Source organism: Meleagris gallopavo, chromosome 5 (assembly GCF_905368555.1).
Source record: "Meleagris gallopavo chromosome 5, MGAL_WU_HG_1.1, whole genome shotgun sequence".
NCBI classification, from domain to species: Eukaryota; Metazoa; Chordata; class Aves; order Galliformes; family Phasianidae; genus Meleagris; species Meleagris gallopavo.
In genome coordinates, this window is record NC_139408.1 from 28,887,432 (window position 1) to 28,911,008 (window position 23,577).

Below are 23,577 nucleotides of genomic sequence, written 5' to 3' on the forward strand. Positions count from 1 at the left end.
CAACCCTGTCAAGAAAGGCACTTTAAGTATCTGAACAAGAAAAAACAATTCTCCCATTTATTTAAAATAAACTTTCGTAGTTTGAATGAAAGCAAAGTGAAAATTTTAACTTTCACTTCACAATTACACTTCACAACAAACATCTTTGCCTTTAAAGTATTATACATTTCAAGACAGACATTTTCAGATTTAAGCACTGTTCTAAGGTCATCTGAGGCAATGTTAGGAAGGTTAATGGTGAAATTCTACTCTGCTATAAAAGAACCTTTAAACAAATACACCCTACTCTAACTTCAAAAAAGCAAACAAAAAGATGCAACTAAATCAAAATTAAGGGGAGAAAGTTAGTATCTACGTATCAGGATTCTGTATGCCGCACATTCTAAAGCACACACTGACAATCATGTGTTCCATTATCACCCTATTAATGAGAATAGGAAACCAACTAAAGGTTATGCCATAACAAAGTTAGCTCTTATTAGGTCCACACTTGAAAGCAATCAATAAGTGTCAAGATACACACAGGAAGTTTCCCATCTTTACTGGAAAACAGAACAAATGCAATGCAAGTAAAGTAGATGTTATGAATAAACTCTGTACAGCCATATACAAACTACAGGCATGGAATATGGAATAAGATGGGAGCCTTTCAACTACGTATCTGGATATAAACTCAAATCAAGAAACACTGATGACATGACTTCTCACTCCTGCTCTGCAAGAACACACAAACGTCCAAACTAATGGTCATTACTTACATATGAAGGTATTAATTAAAACATCAGCATATAACAGGGAAATAATCTCTTGCCTCACATATCTTCAACTTCAGTCTCTGCTTCCTTCAGTTCGAAAGGAAATTATCACAGCAAGCAAATTAAACAGCAAGTAAAAACCTCTTATCACTGAGATTCCATTCACCATTTTTTTAACTTATATATTTATACTTATATATTTAAAAAATATTTTAAAAGAAAGAAAAAATCCAGAACTTACTTCCACTTTAAAAGTCATATTCAACATTGTGAAATTATGAAAAGGAAACTAGACATTTGTATGGATCACAATCAACAAACATAGATGGTTTTCCCACAGCCGTACAAAAAAAAATCAGAAGGAAATGCTTTTATGAAGACTTTCAGCTACAAACAGAAGAGTTACTACGGATAAAGTAGTTACTACAGACAAAGTTAACATTATGACAGCCTTGCGCTCAGGAAAGAGGGAAACTGATGTTGGTCAGTCTCGAAACGTTCTACTGCTATTAATGGAGGAAGTACGGCTTTTCTGTATTTCTATAGCTCGTTTGGAGAGCTAAGCTTTGGGAAGAGAACTGAGGCTCCTCATAAATGTACCAATTTGAATCTGTGTTTTTGAAGATGAGTGCCCACCAAGATGTAGTTTTGACAGAAAGGCAGATTACAGACAAAAAAAAAAAAAAAAAAAAAAAAAAAAAAGACCCTTGCATTTAGACAAAGAGATCTGACAGTAAGTCCTAACAAACCAATCCTTACCCTCCCACCTAGACCTCTGGGAGAAAGTTTGCCATAAGCTGTAAGGCACATCCAAAATGTGAACAGCATCACCACTAAGAGATCTCACAACTTGCATGCTAGTGATGTAGAGTATTAAAGTCATGACAATTTACCTCATAATGCTGAAGACCGGCAAATTACTTTTCAGTTGGAAAAATCAACAGTGTATAGTTCTAAAACAATGTTCAACAGACACTGACAATCTAAAAGATATTGCTACCCATTTTTCTCAAAGACAATTTTTACAATTTTTAAATGTTTTTTTGTTTGGATGTTGTTGAGTTTTTGTTCTTGCTGTTGTTTTGTTTTATTTGTTTGGGTTTGTTTTTTTTCTGTACACTACTGAACTTCACATACACTCAATTTCTTTGTTTGGAAAGGGTTCCCAGGTAAGCAAAGCTCTGACATTCTCAGAAGCACATTTACTCCAAAGTAATAAATTCAGACATCATGTGTATCTTCTATTTCTATAAACTACATGTCCTCATACACTTGAAGATGCTAAGGTAACCTTTCACATTACAATATAAAGAGGTAAACCAAAGCCTAAATTTCTGCATTCAGCAGCCTTTGCCTGCTTTGTTGTATAGGCCCATGGCCACAGCTGACACAGAATCGTAAGGTTTGGAAGGAACTTCTGGAGGGCAGGTAGTGCAATCCCCTGCTAAAGAAGGTTCCCTACAGCAGGCTGGACAGCAAAGCATGCAAGCAGGTTCTGAGTATCTCCAGAGAAGGAGACTCTACAGCTTTCTGGACAGCCTGTTCCAGTGCACTGTCACTCTCAAAGTAAAAATGTTCTTTCCCACGTACAGATGGAACATCCTATGATACAGTTTGTGCCCACCGCCCTTTGTTCTGTTACTGGGCACCACCAAAAAAAGCCTGGCCCCATCCACTTGATTCCCCCCTTTTAGATATATATAAGCAACGATACAATCCCCTCTCACTCTTTTCCAGGCTGAACAGTCCCAGAGCTCTCTGCCTCGTCCTCCCTCATCATCTTTGTGGCCCACTGCTGAATACTCTTTAGAAGTTCCCTGTTTTTCTTCTACTGGGGAGCCCAGAACTGTATACAGCACTTCAGATGTGGCATCACAAGGACACAGTAGAGGGAAATGATCGCCCTTCTTGACCCGCAGGCCACACTCTTCTTAATGTGCCCCTGGATACATCAGCCTTCTTGGACACAAGGGCATACTGCTGTCAGTCAAATCATTACTTGGTGGAAGAATAAGCACCTGAAGAAAAAATCGTAAGTGCTGCACTTCACTAAACCCCCTTACACATTAACTACTTAGAAAAAAAGTCTCATTAAGGTAGAAAGCTGTACATCATCACCTTGTCAACCACTTAGATCTCTCTGCTCAGTTTTAGGCAAGGGTCTGCTCGGTGCCACACCAAAGAAGAAAGGTCAGATGACATGTAACTTTTACCAATGTCACCATCATTGAAGGGTGTTCAAGTCCAGGCACTGCAAAGATTGTTTCCTCTCCTTTCCCAGCCAATTTCAGCATTACAGAACTACTTACTGATCCAGGTTAAATATCTTGACAGCAATGGTAACCCATTAACAAACACTCTATGAGAGATCTGCCAGACATGAAAGGCTTGCAAGGGACAACCAGAATAAAGCCATAACTGCATTTGTATTTTACAAAGGATGCACTGGTCTAGGAGACTGCACAGACCGCCTATATATACTGCAGCCTTTATCATAATTTTGACCACATTTTTTCCTTGTTTTCACCTCTTACCTCACCCTTCCTGTTTCTTTGGGGTTTGTTTTTGGTTTTGCTGTTTTTTGTTTGTTTCTTTTTAAAGGAAGATACCTAGAACACTAAACGGCAGAGCTGACCAACCATTAGCTCATTCTCCATATGAAAACTCTACCAATCTGATGATTAGCACTTGAGACCCAAGCGAAGAAATACAGGTAAGTAAGAAACTAGCAATAAACACACAAACACAAAACTCTGTTAAGCAACACCTACTACAATACATTCTCTTGAACACAACAAAATCCAAGCTACAAAACAAACATCCACTTTGTGTTATCAGTATACTCTAGAGTCATGTGCCTCAATCTTGACATCAAGATAGGCTGGCCACACACCCAAATATTTGTTTTATATCCTCATTTAAAAAACAAACAGAGACTCCAAATCAATTCAAAGGAGTTCAAATTCCATCCAAATACAACCATGAGGTGCAATAATGGTACTTGCTAAAGTAAGTGTTCCATGTCTGATAGGAACATCAATGCTTATGATGATAAATCCACATCACATATATTGATAACTAACCAAACGTATGGCTATGATCCTAACCAGAAAAGCTAAGTCATGTTAATTATCTAATTTCTAATCACTGTACTCTTCTAAGTGATTAAATACAAGAATTAGTGTTTGTACTGAGTCTACCTATACTTACACTTACTCTTTTGTTCATCAGACAAGAAGCAATTATCAGTCCATTTTTATGAGAAAAAAATCAAAAATGGACTCCGCAGTTTGCTGTCTTTCCACAAATGGAAACAACAGAAACTAGGTGGACCATGCCCCCAAAGTACAAATGTTTTCTTTCATCCGTGAAAGGAAATTCCAGAGAGGAAAACAAGTCTGACCAAAGATATGACATTCATTAACACATTTATATAAAGTTTGGCTTCATGTCTATAAACATACACTGATTAGCAAAAAGAGTCTATAAAAAAAATGCTAGAAATATAAAGTATCCCCATTATAATAGGAAAATAATTTGCAAAAATGTTTAACATGCAATTCAAAGCAACGGCATTAGGGGGAAAAGGGCTAAAAATGTTCTGTTCTTTTGTCTTCTGATTTCCCTTTGAAAACAAGACAAAACAAAATCAGATCACACACTCTTCTCAGCAGAATTTTACATGATGGCACACAGGTATGAGTGTTTAACAGCATTCAAACTGGATTTGTAGTACAAATGGTAGGGCATTCTGGGAACGTTTACAGGTAAAAATTGTTAAAAGTCACCAATCAACACAGAATAATAACCCAAGGTAAGTAGTATGAAGCTGTACAAGTACGCAAAGAGCGTTTTGCTGGCAGACACCTCCTGCTCGCTTTAACTTCGATAATATCGGGTAGCAGCACGCCCGCCCTCGCTTTCAGCACAAGAGCTGCGGACTCCCCCAGCACCCCCCTCCACGCGCACCGCCGGTCGGGCCGCCTTCAGCACCGTGCTGCGGACAGCGCCCGCTGCTCGCCATCTCGCGGCCGGGCTCCAGGCGGGCCCGTTCCGGCACGCGGCGGACGCACAACTTCCAGAGCAACTCCCCGCTCCTTCTCCAGGGACTGCGGCCCCTTCCTCCCAACAGCTACAGACTGTTACGGGTGCTCGAACCGCCGCTGTCGGCCCAGGCTCTCCATCCAAGCTCCGAGCCCGACGCGCGAAAGGCTCGCTCGCATCTCTCTTCTCCCTTCCCCACGACCGCCGATCGCACACTCGCACGGCCAGGGGCTGCTCCCGGCCCCGCCGCGCCACCACCGTCTGCCGCTCACCGCGGCGCGCCGGGATAACCGCAACCCCGCGGAGGCCGGGGAGCCCCGCAGCCTGCGACACGCGCACCGCCTCGAAACCGCTCTTCGCAGCGCCTGGGTCGCGAGGGGACTACCCACGAGCCGACAGCGGCGCCCCGCCGGCCCTCCTCCCCCGCCCGCGGCCGCCCCACGCCGCCGGGAAGGGCCATCCGAAGGCGCGGGGCGAGCCGCGCTCCCAGGCCCCCCGGGGCAGGCTGCCGGGCCTCCCCCCCGCCGCCGCCAGGCCCGGCTCCCGCCCGCCCGTTCCCTTCGCCGTCCGCAGGCCGCCCTCCCCCACGCCTTCGCCCTCCCGGCCCCGCCGCAGCCGCCGGAGGGAGAGAGCCCCGGGCCCCGCGACGGGAGCCCACCCCCGCGCCGCCTCCCCTCCAGGCGGGGTGCCCCGGGCCGACCCCGGGCCGCAGCGCCCGCCCGCCCGCAGCTGCGGCGCCAACGCCGCCCGCTCTCGCGCACCCGGAGCCGCCCCCGCTCCCCGCTCCCCGTTCCCGGCTCCGGGCCCGGCCCGAGGCCTCGGCTCCCTGCGCGGTGGCGGCGCCGCAGGAGGCGGCCGGGGATGGAGCCCCCGGGAGCCCGACGGTGCGGCCAGACCCGCGGCAGCCCCCCGACCCCCGACGCGGGCCCCGTCGACGGCCGTTACCTGTGAGCACCCCGACGCGGATCTGGTGATCGTGGTTCGTTAGAATCATCCCCTCCGACGCCATGTTGCCCGGCGCAGCCACCGCACTGACAGCAGCGGGCGGGGGGGAGGGGGAGGGGCGCGAGCTCGAGAGCGGCGCGAGCGCAAAGGGGGAGGGGCGGGGGCGAGTGGGGCGGGGCCAAGGCGAGAAGGGGCGGGACGAGCGCCGGCCGCGCGGAGCCGTTACGAGCACGAGAGAGGCGGCGGCCGCAGAGCGCGAGAATGGCGTGCCGCGCGCCGCACGCCGCACGGGCGGCGCTAATCGAGTGCTGAAAGCGTCCGGCCCGGCGCCGCGCCGTTGGCCGCCGCGGTCGGAGGGAAGACGCCGGGGCTGGGCGCGCGGCTGACCCCTCGGCCCCGGCCGAGGTCCGGGGTCCCCTCGACAGGCGGTGCCACTCGGCGCTCGGAACGCTGGGGCCGGAGCCGGCCGTGCGCGGGTAGGGCTGCAAACTTGCGCGCTCCGAGAGCGGCTCTTCTGCTCTCTGCCCCTCTCCGGGCCGGACCCCGGTTTGCTATAACGCCGTGTCACTCGGCACAGTCGAGGTGCTGTGTTTTCTCCGCATTTGAACTCAGCCGGGTCGCTCTTGGGCCGCAGAACCCGAAGTCACTTTTGTCTTCTCATTACGCAGGTTTAACAGTTTGATTCTTGAGCTCTCCGATAGTGAGAAAGGAAAACAGGGTTTGCCTTTGCTCTAGGTGACGTGAAATAGAGCAGAGGAGAAAAGTTCCTATGCAGCTTTGTAGGCCCCCGGTCACTGCGAGGCGACTCAGAGCACTGCGATGGCCCCTCTCATCTCTCCCCTCAGTTCTTCCCCTCTGCTCCGAGAACTTCCATCACACCCCCTGTGGATAAAGTCATGCTTTACTTTCAGCATGTTTGGTTTCTGCAAGCACAGATATGCAGTCAGATGTCTTCCACAGTTAACAATAATGCTATGCAGCCGATTACCCACAATCAAAGTTCAAACCCTCTGACTTCAGCTGAGTTTTATATTTTCATATGTTGTTGGTGTGATTTCAGTACTACCTTTGTAATAGCAGACTGGGGATTATCCTCCTTTTGGTTCTGTACTAACAAGCAATTACTGACAGCATTTGTAATTTACGCAGCCATTAACAAACGTTTTCGGAAATTTCCTCTTTAGCATATCATTTTTTTGGGTGGATTTCTAGTGGAGAAATGAAGGCCTGAAGAAATACCCTGTGTCTCAGGGAAAGCCATGCTAGTAGCACTTTGACGGGATGGTGCATCAGCATATGATACCACTATTTTCATATTGGCACAGCAATTGCAGTGTGCAGCCACAGAGACTGAGAATTCAGGCTGCTGAGATCTCTGGTTATGCAATGGTATAATACAACATATGTGGGTGGGTGTAAGCCTGAACCCAAAACAGCATGACTTCTGAAGATTTTGCATCGCTGGTGCTCGTACTTCTGTTCCCTCGTGGGTTTGGTAGCTGTGTTGAATATTTCACTGTAGACAAAGCAAAAAGATTTTTTTTCTCTAATACATCTGAAATTATCTGAAGTACAAGCAGGAAGCGTGACACTTCATAGCTTCCCGCAGAGGATTTCACACCCCACACTAAAGGCAGTAGTGCTTATTCAGACAACTCAGTTTCCCTGTGTAAGTGATTGATGTGTTGCTCTTGTGGACAGTAGGGAGGGGCAGAATTAAGATTTCATTGGCAACGTTAGTATTAGCACTTCCTGTGGGATTTGTGTGGGATTTCTTTGTATGGAAACATAGAGAGGTTTGTGTTAGTGTGATGAAATAGTGTAAGATTACAACATTTTAAAAGACTAAGCCTAGAAGAGGCTGAAATCAATACAAGGGGGGTTTTAATGTTGGGATATGAAAGTTCTCATAAATTAGACTTAATATAAAGGCAGATCCATAGTAGCTCAAGAGAAGGTTGTAAGAGGATGGCTTTCTGCCATCAAGTTTTCATCAGAATGGCAAACAAGTTTGTGAGAGAAAGTCTTTTTGCTACAGGCAGACATTCTGGGAAATGTGCTGGCAGTCCGTACCAAAGTTCATGTTGACTGTCTAGAGAAAAACAAGTTTTTGTCATCAAAGTCAATATGCAGCTGGGAGTCACATTTTGCCCTGGTCATGCCAGCATAAATTACAGCTCAATTTCCTAACCTCTCAGGAAATGTTTTACATTGCTCTGTCTGCCTGTTGTTAATTATCAATATCTGTCCATTAATAAAGGATTGCCCTTTCATTAAGCTATTTCAGCCATGTTTGTTCCATGTCTACTAGCTGACACAGTAGGCTTTCTTATTTATCATAAATACTAGCTGTGGCATATTTCAGTGACTCATTTGGGTGAAACAATTTTGATGTACAACACAAACTTTAGTTATGTTTAGAATCTTGATGAAGAAAAAACAGATTCGTGTGATTAAAGGAAGATGCCATTTTGTTCTTTTGATCACAGTGTGAGAAAGGATGTTTTACCAACTCACTGATAGTTATCAGAACAGGACAGTCAATAGTTAGAGTACGTGTTCAATATTTCTACAATTTTATTGTCAGACCAACTGGTTCCATAGTTTTAGGTTTTGTTGTGTTTGGTTTGCGGTTGTTGTTGTTTTCATGGTGGCTCTGTAAATTTATTTTCTTAACTCTTATTATTTTTATTTAGATTTTACTAGCTGGATCAGCAGTGGGACACAGCTATTTGATTGTATGGCATTGGTATAGATCCAGCTGAAGTCATGAAATATTGGCTTAATGAATCATTATTGGAATTCAGAACAATTTATTTCTATGCCATTGGTGCAAATCCAAATAAGGTCAAGAGACTAGCTGGCTCAGTGGTTCAGTAATAGGAAACAGACTTCCACCTCCAATTTACTGATGCCATTCTATAAAGGGTCAGGAAAATAAGTTCCAAGACCTTAAATAACAAAGCTTTTTCATTGTGGCCATTGGTTTAAAGTCAGTCTGTTATACATGATTGCTTTCCGATCTGTTTTTAACAGTCTGTATTGATCTATAAATTATTTTAAAGGATAGTATAAGCATGTATTCTGCATAGCCACTGATACAGCACAATATTCATCACTTTAAAAAAAAGAAGGCACAGGAGACAATCTCTCCAAACAATCTCTTCCTTTAGGAAAACATCTGGGAGAAAGAACGGAACACACATCACATTTTAGTCATATAAGACCAGCAAATTATGCAAATGTCCTCATGGACCATGCCGCCTTGTCCATGTGCCATCCTTGCCACACAATCCTTGCCAGATGCCTCCTAGGAATTTATGGGTTTACACCTCCAGTCAGGAGCAAGAACCCTGCTTCAGAAACTGTCCTAACCATTAGTGAGAGGGAAAGTGTGTGGTTTGCTTAGGGTAAAACCTCATTATTCCTTGCACTGTACACAATTTGCAAAGTCGGATTTGTCTTTTAAGAAAAGACTTCCCACATCTACCTGAAAGATTACAGAATGAGAGAAGCTCTTAACTTCTCCACTTGGTAACGAACTACATCACAACATATCTCATTCCCAATTTCAATATATGCACTGACAGGCATGTGGAAAACTCCTAAAGAAGCATGGCCTGTACAGATATCCTTGCATATAGCCTCTTTTCTTCGCTGTTTCCTCCTACTCAGATACCTGCCGTGGTGTAACTTTTGAAATGGCACCATATGTTAAGGAGACAACCTCATGTATATTCTGAGAAACAACATCATCTAGCAGAGTGAAGCTTATTGAGCTTATATGGTATGATTTTGATGGCTCTGTGGTAGTGACAACCATATAAATCCATGTTATGGTGAACTCTCCAACCTACTCCTCTGGCCTCATCATTATGCCCAACACTGTCCTGCTAACTACTCTGGCTATGAGCTAATCATCTTATCCCATAAAAAGAGTCCCCTGAGCTCTAATTCTCATAATAACACCATGTGTGACTTTCCCAGTTCCTTCTAAATATTGAGAAACTTGAGTGACTGTAGTCACAGGGTGGATTATTTGGAGTAATTATTGCAAATAACTTATTGGAATACCCCCCGCTTAGAAGAAGAAAAACTTCCAGGATGGAATGCAGTGAATATACTAGAAGTCTGTTCCATGTAGTTCCCTATGCAACCTAAGACCTGCAACTCTTCAATTGTTGACAGCAATGGGGTATGCTGACTCTGAGATACAGCACAGAGGGTGGACCAAGGTGTAAAACTCTCCAGCCAGAGAAAGAGATAAGATACGATAAGATCATGGGCATGGGAACTTGTTATTATGGAACTGATAAACTGCATAGTAATCATCCTGAGTTAGCAACTTTTCAATTTTCTGTTGCACCAATCATAACAAAGATAGGTATGATTAGAAACACTCAAACTTCACCTGAAAGTAAGATAAAAATCGCCTAAGAGGGAAGGAATTTTGGGGAAGATACCTTTGCAGACAAATGAGGAGGACAAAGCTGACTTCTGGGACTAGTCAATGGGCTGAGCCTCTCCCTCTCTCTGCAGGGATGCCTCTTGGGTAAGATTCAGATCCTTAAACCAAGTTATACCAAGTGCCTCCCCCAGCAAACTTAGAAATCTCTATAGAGTTATTCCATAGTTTAACATGTTTTTTGACAGCTCTTTTATTCACATTATTGGCATTTACACTTTCTCTGTAGGCAGTGTATTTATCATTGGCAATTCAGAAGAATCTCTAATCTGTTGCTCCAATACAGAATGTTATTCTATAAACAAGTTGTGAAAGTTCTTGTTGTTGCGGCCAATGGTCTTACAAGTCCTTTGAAACATGATAGAACCTGTAGCACCGAAGTGGGTATTAAGTCTTTAACACAACACTCTCCAACCCAGTTCCTTTGCAGTCATTTTTTTTCCTCTCATACTCTGGTGAAACTATAAAAGCAACTCCTTCCCCAGCATCCTGCTTAGAAGTAAGGGTATAATAAAACCATATCTTTTAGTTATTCAGTGCACAAAGCTGATCCAGACTGTATTGTTTAAGATTTCAGATGTTGCCATTTTGCTACTCAGTTGAAAAAACATTTGTTTCTCCACCAGTCCGTGGATATTAATGTTGCATAGATCTCCGTCCAGGGCATAGGTGTTTGCGTTACATTAGGCAGAAACATTTGTTTCTATACACACTTTCACAGCCAGAATTTAAGAAGTGTGGAACAAGGAGGTCCCAAACTAAAACACACCCTCAGCTCGGCACCAAGGGTTAGAATCTGTCATTTAGAAGCAGTGAAGGTCCTGAAGATCCTGTAAAAAGATCCTTTAGCTTTTGTTTTTGTCCATCATTTACTGAGCTGGTTCTCTGTATCACCCTAAAGAAGACACATGGTATTTCACATCGTTCTTTTCCTCTGCCAAAGTAGGACTTTCTTGAAGAACGGTACATTAAACAAGGGCAAATTTGGAAATGGTACCAGCCAAAGGTAATTTTTCATGACTTTTGCAGGGATAGTGAGAAGCTTGACACTTCTGATTACCAATTCTTCTGGGTCACTGCAGTCCTTACTGACAACCATCCAGCAAACAACCTGTCTAAGAGCAGAACTGAGGTCTTTGAGAGAGGTATGCACTACATGCAGCATGACTACAAATGCACTTCAGTGGATTAGCTACTAGTCTGGGTGTCTAACAAAAATAAATGAATCTTAGTATGACTCCACATGAGTGGCGTTGACACGTTCAATTGTCTGTGCTTCATTTGCTACAAAATGGTAGCTATTTTAGAAAAGCCGTTGATGAGTTTAGCATACACAAAGAGTAGACAGATTTTAAAGACACCATATTGGAACATTCTATTTTTGAAATTTCACTTTGACAAAACTGCCTCATTAAGGACCTCGGTATGTAAAGCTGGAGAATGTTTTCAACCTCATGTAAACTAAATTCAGAATTCTGATGAGCTGAATCAGTTCTTTTCCACACATTATTTTCCTTTTTCTGTATTTCCTCATTTCTATGTGAGAGATGAAATAAAAAAGTATGAAATTTTGGTCTCCATTAATAAGCAAGACAACTTCAGACTGTAAGAAATAAGGCAGCAAGAGGGAAGGGAAGGTAAGAATTTGAACCCACATTTAAATTATAATATTTCAGAATGAAGTAGCCATCAAACAAACGATCATTACACACCAAGGCCAAAATTGAACAAATGACAGCTTGCTCTTATCCTGTTGATTGCTCAGATATTACGGAAGCATTAAATATACTAAAACAAGTCCTCTAGGGAAGAAGAGGACACTGTGTAGGAAAGGGCAGATACAGCCTCCTGCCAGCAAAACTGTAATCAAATTATTCAACACTGTTTGAAGAATACTGTATTTAAACTCTGAATTACGTGATAAAGTATTCCTTAGCCTTCAGACATATGCAACTATACCAACAAATTAAATTCAGGTAAAAAGTGAGTAGCAGTACCTTCTCAACTAATATTGTGTTGTGATCCATAGACTATAAAACTAAGAATGTGTACTATGGCTCATGCTTAGTCAAGGATAGCATCTGTTCCTTTTCTGTAAGTTTGCTTGGTTTTCCGTATCTCAAAAATAAAATTATTACCTTATTTACTAATTCTTCTTACATATCTTTGCATTATAGTTCAGTAAATGAGGCTTGCCATTGTGCACATTTTCGATATGCACACAGAAGGCTACCAGACGGCTCAAATGACATGGTACATTTATGCACCATTATTGTAGTTGTATTAAATAGAGAAAGATTTTAATACACATCACCTCAGTGTTATTAGGGGTTTGTAATTTATTTATTTATTTATTTATTTTTGGACAAGGCTGCATATTTTGTTTAGTAGCTTTTGTCTTGCTCCAGAATACTTTGTTATCTGAATTCCAACTCAGACATTTCTTTAACTTTTGATGTAGTCAGACTGATATAAAATATCTACCTCTTCCACAGTTAATCAAACTTCAAGTAGCAGTTGGAAAAAAAAAGAAAAAGAAAAAAACACTTTTAAGTTCAAACCTTTCTTTACATCTTTTTCATTTTCGTGACATTTGTCAATCCTGCACTGGCTTTACTTCCATCTGTCCCTCTGCACTGATTATTTAAAATACTAGTCTAATTGCCATAATATCCAAGCATACCACAACCAACATATTCATCTGCAAGGTAAGCCACTATTACTCTTGTTTATAGAGAAGGCTAACAGAGCTATTCAGGTTGCATTACAGCCGACTTGCTGATGGATGCTGTGGGATCATGGTTTCTTGATTAAGGACCTATTGCAGTCTCCTGGGATTCCTCACGAAGCAGCACATGGGCATATTCTTGGGTCTCATCTCAATAGAAACTTGAAACTGGACAGAGCATTCAGCTGGGACCTGGAAATTTGAAATTGCTGCAGATCTCCTGTCAAATATTGGCCTGAAATCTAACTTTAAATCTACATCTCTCAGAATGTTAGGCAGCAGGCTGTCAGCCAGTCAGGATGGGTTAAAGCCTTTTAGTCATTCTTGTTTACATTTTACTTTGAGTTAATAATTTTTCTTAAGCAAACATTGCTAAAGAAATGTAAGACCCAAGTTCTAATGCTGATTCTAATCAATATTTAACCTAAAACTGGAACAGAGACAGAAAGTGCTTCTAAGTTAGATAGTCATACTCATGACTTAAATTTGTGTTTTTTTTCTCCCTCTCTCCTCTATTAGTTGGAGTAGGTGACCTTGGTGGTCTTTTCCAACCTTTATGATTCTATGACTCTATGATTTCCCCTCCCCCTGTCCCCTAAATAAATCCTTCTTTTCCTTTTTTACTCCATTTATCAGTACTGAACTTTACAATCAAAACCATGTAAATAAATCTATTCACATTAAATCTTATCGGCATTAATGAAGACAGTTACTTAAATGAAGCCACGTATTCTCACAGAATCAATCCCATTTGGAAAAAAATAAAAATAGAAGAAAAAAAAAAAAAGAATTCTTTTTTGTTTGCTTTTGCCAAAAGAGATGGTTTTAAAATTTTAATTGGCAAATGCAGAAGTTTCTGGGTAAAATAAGAAATACTAGAAGATATTTTGTATTGAACAAAGCATTTGGTTAAATCCAAAATGAAACATTTCTCCTTGATTTTCATGTAGGTCTTAATTGATCGACTTTTATTAAGTCATACTGGCAAATTCCAAAGAGAAAAAAACATATGCTGAAAAGAGAAGTGAAAATGTCTTTTGAAAATATGAGTGTTTCAGATTCTAGTGCTGCTGTACTTGAGAGAAAGACTATCAAATTGCAAGTGCTGCTCCTGCTGAGATGCATCACTGCAGCCAAAAGTAAGAAGTTTTGCTCCTCATCATTCCTGCTCCACTCTCCTCTCTTCTGTACTTCTCTCTTTCCACTCCTGATCCTTATTCCTTTCTGATGCAATGCTCATCAGACTCCTACATCAGTTAATGTATTTCACTGCTACAGCAGGAATCTGTGAAAGATTTTAATACAGTCTGGCAGGAAAATAACTCACAGATGGGTCTAAGGAGTGCCAGAGACAGCACAGTAATCAGCGTGAATGGGATGCAGGGGTCAGGGGAAATTTGGACAGGTGCAACAAGATCTGACTCTTTTGTCTGTTTTGTTGGCTTGCCAACTCCAGGGACTGCCATCCCAAAGGAGACCTGTTTGGAAAAAAGATGGTATTTCTGACTACACCAGAGGCTTGTATGATCAAATTCTTGTTCCTTTGAGATAGTTGTATTAGAAAAATTGGTATCTTACTGTTTCTTCCAATCCTGCTCCCTTATTTAACTGTAATATTTCTAAATTCTCATCTACATTTCTGTTACTTTAAGTACTTATCAAACTTGAAAGGTAGGAATCACTTGAAATCATACTTGCTTTCCAGCAAGTAAGTTACTCTAGAAGTTGTTTCATCTAGAAAGAGAAGAGACGAGATGTTGGCTCTGTATCTGATGTATCACTATTTACATGTATATTTTGAAACGCTTGGAAACTACTTAAGCTCTGTTTCCCATCTCTTAAGGATTAGGAAATTGTGTCAAAAATACAAGTGCCCAGAACTCTTCCTGCCCAGCCCAGCCACTGGCTAGGCTAGCTCACTCTGGCATGCTGCTTATGAAAGCAGAGGCATTATTTTATGTTGCAGAAATGCCAGCTGTTTTCAGTATAACCTTTCTTCCTTTCACTTTCCCCCAGGATTAAGTGTACGTGACAGATATTAATTGTACTGATATCTCTAGCGTGCTCAAGAACTATGGTAATTAGTACAGCAGCTGAATCTGTTAGAACAAGAGCCTCAGAACTTTAAACACTAATCATGTGAAAAACATGTAAAAAAGACGTGTAAAAAATGTTGAAACCATTAAAATTGCTAAAGAGCAAGGCATAGAGCTGAAAACAGCTGCAACAAACTCCTCACAAGATGTTAAAGTAAGCACAGAGAAGGAAGTCCTGATCTTGCTTTCTGAATTTAGTCAGATGTCACCCATGACCTTAACAGGGAGCTTTGTCTAGGTGCGAAATGCAGCATTTGGTTTTTATTTTATTTACCAGCCTCCAAGGATAAATCCATGCTGCCCAGATAAACAAAACAAGACAGTAGTAGTATACAATAGTCTTGTACACTAAACCATCAAAACTACTTGGTGTTTCACTTTAATTACAGAGCTTTTGATATAGATTAGAAATTTGTCTGCTTTCAAAGAATCCTCTCCTACACTGTGTTTTCGAATTGCTTGCTCAAGAAATACAGCCTGAGACCAACCATTCATCCACAAAGCACTTTGCCACTGTGTGTGGGCACTGCTAACACTTTAAGAGAGAGCCATAGCTGCTAAAGCTGATGACAAACACAGTCTTTTCAATTACTGTAAATTGTGCCCTTATTATTAAGGTAATCTGTATTCAGAATGACTTTCCAAATTAAATTTCCTTCTGAATATACTCATCAAGAGTATATTCCAGGAAAGAAAGACTGTTGCTGCATGCACCTCTTATCATCATCTCCAATAGCTCTCTTAAATAGGTATGTATTTCTTCCACTGTCTCCCTTCCCCCGGTGACAAATCAATTTGCTAAGTCATATGATGGGAAAAGGTCATCTTGGCTCACATGATAAAGCAAAGGTTCAGCCTAAAAGCTGCAGCTGGGATTGATCCTGCAAGTGCTGTTCCTGTGAGCCCTCATGGAACATGCCCAGGCTGTAAAACAAGTCATCCAGCAGCACCTCACATGTTCACAGCCTAAAAAAGACTGTTGTGCTGCATGTACAAGAGATATAGGCCTAGCAGCTGGAAAGTGTGGGAGAGGTCTCAGCTGTGTGAATCGTGCATTGGCAGCCCGAGGACATTGCATGTATGTGCAACCATAGTGTCTGATGGCTTTCAGACATGAACTTGGGAATCCAGTTTTCCAGAGATTCAGTGTTCCGGCCCAGTGATACCCAGCACATCAGAAAAAAAAAGATACTTAAAAGACAGAACAAAAATAGCCCAGAAGCAAATGAGTGACCCGGACCGTAATCTGGGTAGTGTGCAAAATATATTATCTAATAGATGTCACTCACCCAGACTTCTACAGAATTTACTCCACAACAGACTGTTCTCTGTTAGCATATGCCATCAGTGAAAAGGAGGTGATTTCTGAAAGACCAGATGTGATAATTAAGTTATTTAAGAATCTTCCATATTTATTTTTTATATCTACTAGCTAACCAGGTAGATCGCTGCCTTGCTAAAAGGGAAGAAATTTGTAGAGGAAGTGTATTGGGGACTTAAGACTTAAAAAGTCAAAGTTGATAAAATTTGTGGAAAAACTGTCTCAGTAGTTTTTTTACTGAGGAAGTCAGCTATGGAGAACTGAAGTAATTGTCCAGTTTGGCTTTTGAAGTAATGAGAGTGCATCCAAATTTGTACAAGAGCCATTATACTATAGAATGAGTTCTTACTTGAGGTGAAGTTGGGTGAATGCTTTCCCAGGGGCTTACAAAAAACACTACTTGAATATTTTTTAAAGTAGCTTTTCTGAAGAATAGCATTGTCCAGATAACTAGAGTGTATGAATTAAATTGAAACTCTTCTTGATAATTAACTCAAGGACTCCAAATCCAGTGACACAGCTAAATACTTTAACTTCTGTCACTGTTTTACATGTCCCTGAAATAGACCTTTAAGTGTTCCACCTCAGCTTGTGCTTCAAGGAATGCCACACTCTTGTTTTTTTCCACCTACAATCTTATTGTTAGACTTTTTAATTACTGACTTTGTTTTTAAGCTATTTCTTTCAGTACCCTGGCATCCTTCCAGGCAGCTGATCAAACCTCTTGCACCCTGGAAAGGGAATGTCATGCAATTCTTTATTTGCTGAAACACAATCACAGTGCATACTCTTTGTGAAAGAGCTGGCTGTTCCCAATCAATCTCTGCTGGCCTTTCATAACGACAAAGATTGAACTCCACTTATTGTTACACTTGATTGTAAATCTTTTCAATCTTTTCTTCTTGTGACTGAATATATAAACCCAGGTTCACTACAGGAACAGATAACCTTTGCTTTCAATGCGGCTTTCACACTGACATCCCAGGCAAGATGGGCATCTTCTGAGATGCTTACATTCCAGAGGAAAATATTGAGCTGTCAGCTGCCTTGAGCCAAGGGATCTTTGGGTCAAAGCCCATGGAAGCACATAGAAAATAAGTTTGTCTTTCTCTGTGCTCAGAAATATTCCTTTCTACCAATATAAAGGAGTGCACTCTCCTAGAATGTGTGAGTGTGCACTAGCAGGTAAGTGTTAATTGCAATTTAGCTTATTTGCATTACCGTATTAAGCACATTGATGAGAGCCCCTTCTTACCAAAGGATAGAAAGTGGATCTGTTTAACAATTTTTATTTAAATGTAGCATGGCATAGACTCTTTTCTAACAAGTATTGAAGATCAGAACTGCACGTGGTATCCCTGAATACAGTTATGCATTCCCAAAGTCAAATGATCTGAAACAAACACCTTGCCTATGTAGAATTATTTGTCATGCCTTCCCTTACAATACTTGTAACCAGCTGTACTCTATCATTTTCTTAGGGTGTGTCATTCTCTATTTAGAACAGATGACATTAAGATATTATTAAGCAGACTTTAGTTCCATGTTTAAAATGTGTAATATTGCAGCACAAATATGCTTTTATCAAACTCATAACTTGTACAAATGTATTTCTGTTATTCATTTGCTTTTTCTAGGACATTGGGTACACTGCTTTGCCTCAGTAAAACATGCTAATCAGTTTCACACAAGTAACAACAAATTGATATCGGTAATACTATTTCTCTTGTATCTTCTGTTAATTAACGTTAACTATAGTTAACTTGATTTTTTCTTATTCAAACACAAATTTTTTAATGTGTAGCTCATATGTAGGCAATACATTGGTACTAAGAGCACCTTTCTGATTAGTTTATTTATTAGTTCTGATTTCTCTCTGAAATCAAAGCAGTAGGATTATCAATTTATGCTTGGGCTAACAATAATGTATTAGAATACTTACATTTTATGAAAGCAAACATTTTTTTATTCTTTAACAGCAGAAAGCTCAGCCATGTATTGCAGCTTTGGTCCTTCATTTTCAAAACCTGTGGCTCTATAATCTGCCTCTTCCAGATAGCTCCTGATAACAACATCCTGATACTTGACAATCTGGTGGATGGGAGTGCTAAAGAAAACAGCTGCCTCACTTTATTTCCACCTTGGATATGATCCTTATTCTTTCATAAAGGAGCTCTACAGGGGCTCTATTTGGCACTTTCAGCCTTATTTCCAAACCATTGCAGATTTTGAATTGTCATCACAACAAATTTCCTTCGATTCCCATTGACATAACTCTGTGTTCTTTATGTTTACAGCTTCTGAGACAAGATCTTTAGGCCCTAGAATTGCATACCACAAACAAGCTTGTCAAGTTTGACAACTACTAAGAAAGCATTTTTCCAGCCAGCTGACCTTTCTAAGTTTGTCATAGCTGGCAAATAGACTTGTTCTGGGAGCATGGTATCCTTTTACTTTCAGTGCTGTTCTTAGACTGCACTCAGATTTCAGGTATCACTAACTTTAAGGTGACATTAACTTGAGTAGTAATGCAGATGTTTTTCTCCCAACAAAAATAGTCTTACTTTTTGATATGACAGCAGTTTCACGAAATACAGAATATTATGTTGAAGGCTCAGGTCTCATTTTCATTTGAAGCTGTGTCTCTGTGAATATGTAAACTTTTTTGAAGACGTGTGCGTGTGCATGTGTGTGTATTCCAATATTAGGGATTTTTAAAATTTATTTACATTCTTCTTATTTGACAAACAATGATCTCATGGAATAGGGAATCACAATCGATACTTCCACTAACTGTTACAAATTTCTAAGCAGGCTGACCCTTAAGACATAAATGAAAGATACACTACCTTTGAAATGTATGGGGGCTCTTCTCAAAGTAATGCCTCTTATTTTATGGTGTTCGTCCACAATATCAGAAGTGGATGTTGGTGCTATGGCAGTAGAGGTTGAACCTTCCCACCACTATTCCATGACATGTTGTTGCTGTGTGACAGGTGGCAACAAAGGGGCAGTCTGACAAAGTGGTGTCTAACATGGAAGTGTGTATGAAGTGAAGGGGTGTCACTGAACTTTGTCATGCAGAAAAAATGACATCCACTGACATCCATGGACACTTGCTGAACATTTATGGAGACCAAACAGTGCATTAATTAAGTGGTGCGTGGTGCAGCGGATCAACTCTGCTGGTACAAATGTTTACAAGCACAACATGCAGGCTTGTTTATCACTGATGAAAATGCATAGCTAGTGGTGGTGACTGTAGTGTTCTGTAGCTGAGAATTTGCTCTATCAAACAGTGTTGTGCTCTGTTGTAGTTTAAATGGAAATAAGTAGGAGGCATTACTTTCAGAGCAACTTACATATAAATGTGTTTTTGGCTTTGCAGCCCACAGTATCAGTTGACATATTTTGAAACTGTGAGTTGCTGAAAATCCTATAATATTTTAGAGCAGGAAACATTCTGATCTTCTGATGTCCATGACTGTTTAAGCTTTTTACAGAACACTGTCTGATTTAGTTAAATAGATATTATCTAACTACATGTAGCACAGCATTTTCCACAATTTTTTATCAGATATTTTTTAATTTCTCTTTGTAGGTTGGTCAACTAGAGAGTTCTCAGGGAGCTAATTGGAAATCCTTCTGTAGATTGTTCTTTTCACCACTCAGTAAATACGGTTGTCTTACAGCTTTGAGTACAATGGTTACATGCAGCCAAGTAGTACATATTTGATTTACTTAGCAAGTAGTACATATTTGTTTTACTTAGGGTCCCACCACACTGTCTGCAAATACACTTTTCTTAAATGTGTCCTGAGTGTGATTGTACTTAGTTTTGGAAGATATTATTTACCACTCATTTTCAATGTATGCATTTCAGGAGAATACCTTCAAATGTCTGGAATGGCTTTCCTGTCTCACATGGTCAGGCTGCAGTGTAACTCAGAAAGCTTCTAAGTATGTAAAAATATCTGTTTAGTAGGTGAGACCTCTGAAGGATTTTCAGCTTAGTTTAGTAGGAGGTCACTGAATTGCGATGGTTGTTTTTTTGCTTATTATTTTTATTTGTTTCTGTTACTATTATAGTGCTAGAAATAAGGGTAATAAGGTTAGTCTGCCAAAGAAGAAAATCGTGGTATTTCTTCACTGTATCATCAGTTTCACAATAATATGCCTCTAGAGAGGCTCACGTAAGAGATCCCTTAAAATATGCTCTGCATACTGTTAAAAAGCATAATTAATACTAGAATTCAAGTACAGTTTTAAGAGCTGTTGCTTTGCCTGTCAGTGCAGGTTCTGGTGAGTAAGTGCTGTATGGTGCCACGATTTTGAGACACATTTTGGAGATATTGATAGCCTTCTGTCATTGACTTGTATTAGACTCATACACGAGTGTTTTTAGTTATGGGATGGATTTTTGTAAGGCGAGGTTGAAATTCGCAACAGGTTGAATGTAGTTTCTAAAACTTTTCCTGCCTGGGGTTTTCAAAGAAGCTCCAATGTGAGTAGGGTACTGTTGCAGTGTGGAGCAGAGCACACTGCTGTAGGGTGTGCAGCAGCACTGCAGCCACGCTGCCAAATCATACCAGGCACTCACTTGTAATCAAGAGTACTTCAGATAACATTTTCTTTTTCATGTCTAATATATTTCACTTGGTTCCAATTGAGCGTGTGGCCAAAGTGGATGATCTTGCCTCTTTCACCTCGCACAGCTGTGTTTCCCCTTCCCCTCACTTGCACTGGCTCTAGCAACTGAATATCCTCAGGATGTGTCCAAGTCACTGAACTGCACTAACAGAGTAACAATAGTTTTGTTGTGGCAGTTCAATATTCTGTTTCAATTAGATTATCTAGCTCATGGCTGCAGCCAATAGGAAAGAACTGGACAAGACAGGGGAAGAGGAATAGGCTTCTCCCCTTTACTGCCAGCATAACAAGAACCTTTGCTGCTAATTAAAATATGTGACAGTGAGGTTATTCTAAACTTGGTCCTGTGAGTGAATTATTGCTGTAATGTGAAACCGCATCATTACTGTATCCTCCCAGGCACTCCATTCTGTGACCCTTTTTTGGAAAAAAAAAAACCTTTGTCTCCTAAGTGCCCTCTTGTGGGCCCTTTAATTTACTTTCATTATGACTTTCAAACTCTCTCTCTCTTTTGACTGCAAAGACCCTATAAATGGAGCACCCTTGCAAGTGCTTGGCCTCTCCCTTAATTCAAACTCTGGAATGATGTTCTTTACACCTTTGAAAAAGAGTAGTCACCATCTGCCTCGCTACACCAGTAAGGCTCACCTCAATGAAAAAGAAACCTGTACTTAGCTCTCCTCACTCTTAGAAGCACCCAAAGATTGAGGACGGATGGGATCTTTGGAGAACTTCTGGTACAGATTCTCGGCTTTGAGCAAGGCCAGCTGGGACAGGTTGATCAGGGATGTATCTGGTCAGTTTTGAAGGATAAAGACACTGCAGCTTTTCAGGGCAGCCTGTGCCAGTCACCCTAAAAGTAAAATATTTACAAGCAGTATGTCGATAGTCTGGAGGCAGGTGTACTTCTATAAATACCCACAAGTTACATCTGTATATGAAAAGCAAACAGTAGCAACTAGTTGTTCTTTGTCTCAGACCTTAGCCATTTCTCACAAAATTATTCACTAAGTGCATTTTTTAATATATTATACATAAGTTCTAGAGGCTTTTAAGGCAGCAATATTTTCAGCCTTAATAAAAAACAATTCAATAGAACTTTGAAAATAGATATAAATATGCTCAGTCTCAGAGGGAAAATGTGTCTGATGTGCATATGCTGCATAGGATCAGGAACACTTCCATGAATAACCCAACTGATCCCAACAGCGGCAGCTGACCGGGATGCGTATGTTGCAGATAGACTGGTCTTGGGTCGAGTGTACATTAATGGTTGGGATTAAGATGCTAGTTATGAGGAGGAGAAATCTAAGAGCTGCAGTAAGACTGGTGCTCAAAGAGGTTTCCAGCATAGTTTAAAGTAATGCTGAAAGCGAAAGAAACTCTGTTTCTTAATGCTGCACTTAACATTTTCACAAGATTGTTACTTGGCAGATCTTTCATTACTGCCTTTTCTTTCTTGCTCTGCTTTACATATCTGTACACAGCAGTTCATTACTTTAGTGATAGACACGAAACCCACACGAACCACAATTCTGATAAATCTCAAACAAAGGGGACCTATCATGTTCCAGTTGAGATGCTAAATCCATCCTCTCAGATCAGTAGAAGTTCCACATCATTGTTAATTCTTTTTTACACAAGGTCTCATAGGGTTATGTGAACTTCAGGTACAAAGATGTCCTCTATCTCTAAGTGGCAGATACTGCTGATAAAAGAATTAAGTGAAAATGAGACAGACTTTTTCACTGAGCTTTTGAAATGTCAGTTAATTCCAAAACTAGGCTAGTTACATTCATTTCATTTTACAGCTGAGGAAACTAGGAAGGGAAATGACTAATTCAAAGCCATAGAAATAAAGAATTTTGAAATTGGTTCAAAGCTCTCAAAACTCTCCCATTCAATTTTCTTGCCTATAGACAATAGAAATATCACATGTTTATATTAACATGTTTATTAAATATGCTCAATAGCCACAAAAAGAGAAAATGCTCCCAAATCAGAGTCTGAATTGAATGGATTTGGGTAATGCAGGCCAACGAAAGGATTGAATCTCCCCCAGGGATGGTGGATGCCTTGTTCCTCCAAGTTATTTAACACAGATTCATGGTTGATTTGAAAGACTTCAAATTGTTAATAAGGCTACAATGGGTGGAGACATGGAATCATGGCATAGGGAACCTACTTCTACAACCGAAGCAGTAACACAGGACATCGTTTCATAAGTTATTCCTTCTACTTCTTGTGCTCTGTTTCTCTTTAACACACAGAGTGTTACAGATACAAGCACTCATTTGACACAGTGAAGTAAGAAGGCATACACAAGAATTCATCACTCATGGATTTCTTCAAGGATTTTGATGGATTTTTCTTTGTTAAGAAAAATCCTTGTTAAACATTTTAGACAAAACCATATGGATGCTTTTTAGCAGTGATTAAACCATGCTTGTCAGCTAAGAAAAGCCTCTTTAAGTGATGCAGGCCATTGTGCCTGTAGTTTACTGACAGAAACAGATTAGACTATCAATCTAGTGCTTTTTTTCTACTTTCAGAAAGGAATCTGTAACAAGTTT

The 23,577-nt window shown here is 40.8% G+C and overlaps 1 protein-coding gene and 2 long non-coding RNA genes across 20 annotated transcripts in view; 1 reads left to right on the forward strand and 2 right to left on the reverse strand.

The window, feature by feature from the left end:
- The window catches only part of LOC146544300 (uncharacterized), a 28,246-nt gene extending 23,533 nt beyond the window's left edge, over positions 1–4,713 (forward strand). The window contains exons 2-3 of the long non-coding RNA XR_014883572.1: positions 2,493–2,787; positions 3,357–4,713. This is a non-coding gene — a long non-coding RNA (uncharacterized LOC146544300). The remainder of the gene's footprint in view (positions 1–2,492; positions 2,788–3,356) is intronic.
- The window catches only part of GPHN (gephyrin), a 262,511-nt gene extending 256,644 nt beyond the window's left edge, over positions 1–5,867 (reverse strand). For 12 of the 13 annotated variants that reach the window (XR_014883571.1, XM_085225016.1, XM_085225019.1 and 9 more), the window contains exon 1: positions 5,745–5,867. Coding sequence is in view for 11 of the 13 variants with exons in the window: in XM_085225016.1 (XP_085081142.1) it covers positions 5,745–5,808 (64 nt within the window). In the remaining 2 variants the exon portion in view is untranslated. The remainder of the gene's footprint in view (positions 1–5,744) is intronic. The other variant, XM_085225017.1, reaches the window with a different exon arrangement.
- A 2,277-nt stretch (positions 5,868–8,144) lies between these two features.
- LOC104911140 (uncharacterized) overlaps positions 8,145–23,577 on the reverse strand; it is a 42,265-nt gene continuing 26,832 nt past the window's right edge. For 5 of the 6 annotated variants that reach the window (XR_014883574.1, XR_014883573.1, XR_014883575.1 and 2 more), the window contains one exon: positions 8,145–21,857. This is a non-coding gene — a long non-coding RNA (uncharacterized LOC104911140). The remainder of the gene's footprint in view (positions 21,858–23,577) is intronic. The other variant, XR_014883578.1, reaches the window with a different exon arrangement.